The sequence below is a fragment of the Hippocampus comes genome, unplaced genomic scaffold (assembly GCF_001891065.2).
Source record: "Hippocampus comes isolate QL1 unplaced genomic scaffold, H_comes_QL1_v1.1 scaffold393, whole genome shotgun sequence".
In the NCBI taxonomy this organism is placed as follows: Eukaryota; Metazoa; Chordata; class Actinopteri; order Syngnathiformes; family Syngnathidae; genus Hippocampus; species Hippocampus comes.
This window is the reverse complement of record NW_017805831.1, coordinates 194,415-199,754: the sequence shown is the minus strand read 5'-3', so window position 1 is coordinate 199,754 and position 5,340 is coordinate 194,415. Positions and strand designations below refer to the sequence as shown.

The following is a 5,340-nucleotide window of genomic DNA, read 5'->3' as shown; positions in this document are numbered from 1 at the left end:
TGCAGACAGGCAACCCCCCCCCCCGAGCGACGCCATGTGTTCTGTCGCTTTTCGGGCAACTTGTGACATTCAGGGTTAGGCGACTGAAGATTGGCTGCCGACAAGTTCCGGGCGCGCCCCGAGACTCGCCAAAAGTCAGCTGCCATGGGAGGATGCGGCCCACCCCACCTTCAACGGGAAGCGCTTCGGAACGCGGACGGACCCATTGACGACGGAAGATGACTTTGTCGCGATATTTGTGCTTCGGTGGAATCGGCGCGTCATCTCCGAGTGAGGTTACTAACATTTTGCAGCTTGTCGTCGGTTCGCTCGGGAGTCAGCGGACTTTCCGACGCCTCCGTTACTTTGCTCCGCTCCGCCTCTTGCTCCGCCTCTTGCCCCGCCTCTTGCTCCGCCTTTCCGCCGGCCTGCATCTTCTCGACTGGCATCGAAGAAAAATGAAATGATGAGATGGCAAAACACAAGGGCTGTTTCTTTGCTTCTCACTTGATCTGAACGATCCCTCCCGAGTGCTTCCTTCATCCGCCCGCTCCTCCTTCCTCTTCTCGGGCGTCACCGTGGTGATGAGGTCGCTGACAGTGATGGCTTGAGACACCATGTACAGGCCTGTTCCCATGTCTGCACACACACGCACGCACGCACGCACGCACACGATGAGCTGTCCCGGCAGCACCAATACAGTAAAAGTATCGGCCGATGCGTCTTCAAAGCGATGGACAAAAGAGGCCATCGGAGCTCGGGCCCCATGCAAAGCAGCCAATCTTCTTCGGTCCCATCGGACCTTGCAACTCCGCCTCCAAAGCGCAAAGGAACATTTGGGATGCCGACTTCCTGCAATGCTTTCCCGCCAACGCGCTGCGTCGCAAAAGAGAAGCTTCTATGCGCCCGTGCCGTTTCCACATGCCAGAGAAGGCGGGATGTCGGAGCAACATTGCACACGGCGTCCCGCGATCACATCATTTGATGCGCGCCGACGTCCGCGAGCGTTCTTTCTGCGCCGCCGCCGCCGAGGGACAACTCGGTCCGCCCTTTTGCGTCCGCGCCGTCCGGCAAACGCAACATCGAACGGCCGCGCAAAAAAGACGAGAAACTTGCGCTTGGGCAGGCAGCGTTGAATTTTAAAAAATAAATCAAAAAAGGTCGCGCGGCCACCTGGGAAACTGACGGCAGTTTCCCGCAGGCAATCGCAAGCCGAACGGGGAAGCGTGTCGGAACTGCGACCGATCGCAGTTCCTTTTCTGGTGCTTGAACGACAGATGGCTCTCTACCTGTTTGCGTGCTTCCAGCGATGGCCGGAGAGCCATTGAGAGAGGATTTGGGCGTGTCGCTCGGAGCTGAGGATCAATCATACAAAAAGAAAAAGCACGCCCAAAACGTGACCGGCCGGCATCAAGCGGCGAACTGGACCCCGAAGGATCCTCGCTCGGATTCGACGCGCGCATTTCGTGACGCATCGGTTGGTTTGTTCGCCGCCCGTGTCGATTTCCGCGCGGCGGAGGGGAGCGCGGGCGCCGTACCTCCGTCGAGGCTGCGACTCAGCAGGTTCCTCTTGCTGACGCATCGTGGGAAATGGGGCGCGGGTCTGGAAATCTGCGCGCTGGCCCTGCGGCTCTGGATTTGCGTTCGACCGCTGTAGTGGAACTTGGAACCCAGCGAGAGAAAGCGTTTGGGAGGTTCTTCCGGAGAGAGCAGTCTGAGGAGGAGAGAAAGGCGCGGGCGGGTGAGGACGGAGGACGGACGGCGGCGCGCCGAGGCTTTGCTCACCTGAAGAAGGAGTGATGCTCCACGCACACCTTCCACAATCTCTTGGCCGCTCGGTGGTTGAGCAGCTTGAAGGCGATCGTCGATTCAAACTGCTCCAACTGGACACAAACGAGCGGTTCATCGTCATCCGTCGCGCGCCGCTTTGCTTTCCCAATCTTCCGGCCGGGCCTTCACCTCGGCGGGGCGGATCTTGATGTAGAAATTGTTCCTTTTGTAGGAGATCTTCAGGATCTTTGGCCAGGAAAAGCGGTTGATCCTCAGTCGGTCTCTGTAGACCAGCAGGCCGCTACTGCACACGCCCAGCATGATGGCCACGCCCTCCGAGTCCTACGCACACGCAAGGCGGTTGTCGAGGGGCGCCGGCGGCTCCGACGGACGCCGTCCCCGAAACGTCAGAGGGAGCGAATCGAAGCGGACGAAGGCGGAGCCGCGGCTTACCTCGCGGAGACCCCAAGACAAGCAAGCAAAGCGGCTTCCTACCGTCTGGTCCGGTCAAAGCGACAAACGGACGAGACGAGACGAGACGAGAAAAATAAAAGAAAGAAAGAAAAGCAAAGATAAAAGAAGCCCGTTCCCCAAGAGGCGCGTGACAAACACCAGCCGGTCCTGAAAACATTTACTCTCCGGGAGCACAAAGAAAGCCTCTTGGCGCTTTCGTACGCCTTCACCACGTTTGGGGGGGGGGAAGGGGGGGCGGACAAAAGCAGCGCTTGTGCGTCACGTCCGGACGCTTTCGGCGACCCTTGTCGTCGGCAAAAAGCTGCGTACAAAGGCCCACCCGGGGCAACGGAAAAGCTGTCAAGTTGGAGGGGCGAGGGGGGGGCGCATCGGTCGATTCACTTTGCTGCCTCTGTGCGGCCACTCAATCGGACGCGATGGAAAAAAAAAAAAAAAAAAAATCAGCGGACAGACGCGCACGCGCGATCGACTCCGGACGGGAAAGGGGCCGTCCGCGTTTTGGTGGTCGGTTCGAGAATGGGATTGCTTCCTGACGGCCTTCTTTCTTTTCCCTTGGGCCAGTTCATTAGAAACACCCGCATGGAGTTGACAACGACGCAGAGTGGTGAAAATGAATCGGAAGCAGGACATTCCTCACGGTGAAATCATCCCGTGCGCGCGCGCGCGTGCGTGCGTTTACCCTCGCATGGTGAAGGTCAACTCCATACATTGAAAGTTGCTTGACATTTTCCAGGAAAAGCATCTCGGCTTCAGCCGGTGTCATTCCTCTAAAGACGATTGCAAATGTTGACACAGTGAAGATTTCGCATCATCATCATCATCATCATCATCACTTTTCACCCGATTCACGGACACGCAATGTGCATTTGGACCTGTAACTTTTGTGAAGCTCCGTGATCTTCTCCTGCATTTGCTTGTTCTGGTTGGGAGCCAAGCAAAGTTCACTGACGTAGTCGGAGCCGCATTCATCTGAAGGAAGGACGGGACAGGATGAAGGAGGGACGGCCGGGCGGGCGGCAAGCTCGGCGCCTTACCCGCGTCGTAGTCCCCCAGCTCTGACTGGACGGTGTAGGAGCCGAGCACGGCGCGAGTGGCCGAGGAACACGGGAGGCGACCCGAGGCCACGTCCTCTCGGAGCTGCAGGCACAGCAAGTACCTGCGCGCACGGCGACTCCTTGACAACGTCATCGGAGCTTTTGCGATCGGGAGCCATCGGTTTTCTTTTGCTTCGTGTCGAGAGCCGACCGACCGCGGCTCCCGATCGCGCCTCTTCAAGGCCCAAGTCCCACACTACGCTCCGGTTTGCAAACAAGTCGGGCTTTTTGGACATGGCCGGACGGGAGAATCCGCCTACCTGGTGATGTCTTCGGAGAGCTGGGCGGGGTCGGGGGGGTAAAATTTCACGTTGAACGAGAAATTCCAGGGGATGCCTGCAAGCACACGCACGCGCGCGGTCGACCTCATCACCCGTGACCTCTCGAGGTTCCGGTCCATTCGCACCATCCGTAATTGCGAGCGGAATCGCAAACTACGAAGGAACACGATCGCCGGCGGGGCGCCGCTGCGGTCGGCCCGCCGGAGACTCGCTGACCTCTGAGTTGTTTCTTCATCTCCTTCCCGGGATCCAACCAGTTCTAGGAGACGGGGTTCGGAGGTCACGGGGGGGGCGACGCGCGGGCGGCGGCGCAACGGCGCGCCTACCTTGTTGTCATCCGCGTCTCTGAAGGACAAGGCGAAGTAGTCTCGCTCGAGGAGGTTGACGTGCTCGCAGACTTTGTCCAAGAGCTGAAGCCCGCGAGCGCCTTTCTGCACACACGGCAAAGGGCGGACGCCGTCAAGGCGCCGCGGGCGACGACGCTCGCGGATCCGCGGCGGTGAGAGAAGATTGGCTTCGGAAAATCCATTTTGTCCGATTTACGGCTGCCGCCTTGGCACGACGCGCAGCGGCTCCGCTGGCGCGGGTGAAGATTGTAAATATGGAAGGCCTTTGGCGTTGGCGATCGCCGGCCCCCGCGCAAATCCGCTCTTCCGACGCCTCCGACCGAAGGATCATCTCGGAGGACAAACTTCGAAGACGCGAGATCGGCTGGCCATTTGACATCCTCGTTTGGGAAGGGACGGCCGCAAAGCGGGGGGGACAAAGACAGCCCGCTTGACGTTTTGGGCGTGTGGCCGGCCTCGGGGCGTCTGTCGAGCGCTTCCGAGAAAAGGGGGGGTGGTGTGGATTGTTTTGCTTTGGTTTTTTTGTCGCATTGACCGTCAACCCGTGTTGAAAAAAACGGCACAGCGAGTCAAAAATCTTCGCTTCGCTCGCTGGCTACACGAACCGCGAAACACACACGGCCTGCCGGGAAGGCTTTTGGACCGGACGGTAGCCGAAGCCGCTCGTTTTTCGGCTGGCGCCGAACGCATCGTCTCGGTCGTGAGCCGCGCGGTCGCGCGATTGAGACGGCCCGTGAATCGTCACGCTACGGCGTCGCGTCACGCGGCCGACGGGCGCCCTCACCTCCAGCGTGCAGCTGAAGACGGATCCGTCCAACAGAGTGACTTTGGTCTGCACGCTCCCGAAGCTCAGGGTCCTTCTGCCGGGGGCGGGGCCGGGAACGAGCGGACCGCCGGCCGAGACGCCTCGGCCCTCTCCTAACTGAGCAGGTGGGAAGCGGGATCACGCTTCTGCCGCGCCGAGGACGAGGCCGAGGCGCCGCGGCTCTTTACCTGCGTGGGCGCGGCCGCCTCTGGGAGGGACTCCGCCTCCTGCGCCTCCTCGGTCGCCATGTCATCGGCGGATCTGGTTCAAGGACAAACTGGCTTCGTGCCCCCGGCAAAAGCTGCACGTCATATTGATCGGCGACACGGATGAAAGTCAGACGCGCTTCTCCGCAATGTCACAATCAAATCGATTGAAATATCCTTTGTGCTTGTCAATCCTTTGGCCCGCCAGCTGTCATACGAATGGCAATGCTTTTGAGCAGGGGATCCAGAGAAAGGGATTAACATCGTGTGCTCTGTTTTTCAGTCAGATGATGTGGGTCAGCATGTGTGTGTGTGTGGACGGGGGAGGGGGGGGTTCTGAAGGTGGAGCTTACAATAAGGGGGGTGAGGTTGATTTTTTTTTTT

General features: G+C 59.4%; 1 protein-coding gene across 4 annotated transcripts in view; it reads right to left on the bottom strand.

Annotated features, from left to right (window-relative positions):
- Positions 1-5,340, bottom strand: part of LOC109526314 (band 4.1-like protein 3) — a 16,149-nt gene that overhangs the window by 9,776 nt on the left and 1,033 nt on the right. For 3 of the 4 annotated variants that reach the window (XR_002170308.1, XM_019887536.1, XM_019887537.1), the window contains exons 2-15: positions 4,939-5,051; positions 4,730-4,867; positions 3,925-4,029; positions 3,815-3,857; positions 3,578-3,653; positions 3,258-3,379; positions 3,096-3,192; positions 2,903-2,990; positions 1,939-2,091; positions 1,765-1,862; positions 1,518-1,693; positions 1,269-1,334; positions 487-618; positions 285-421 (exon numbers count right to left, since the gene is read on the bottom strand). Coding sequence is in view for 2 of the 4 variants with exons in the window: in XM_019887536.1 (XP_019743095.1) it covers positions 285-421; positions 487-618; positions 1,269-1,334; positions 1,518-1,693; positions 1,765-1,862; positions 1,939-2,091; positions 2,903-2,990; positions 3,096-3,192; positions 3,258-3,379; positions 3,578-3,653; positions 3,815-3,857; positions 3,925-4,029; positions 4,730-4,867; positions 4,939-4,998 (1,491 nt within the window). In the remaining 2 variants the exon portion in view is untranslated. The remainder of the gene's footprint in view (positions 1-284; positions 422-486; positions 619-1,268; positions 1,335-1,517; positions 1,694-1,764; positions 1,863-1,938; positions 2,092-2,902; positions 2,991-3,095; positions 3,193-3,257; positions 3,380-3,577; positions 3,654-3,814; positions 3,858-3,924; positions 4,030-4,729; positions 4,868-4,938; positions 5,052-5,340) is intronic. The other variant, XR_002170309.1, reaches the window with a different exon arrangement.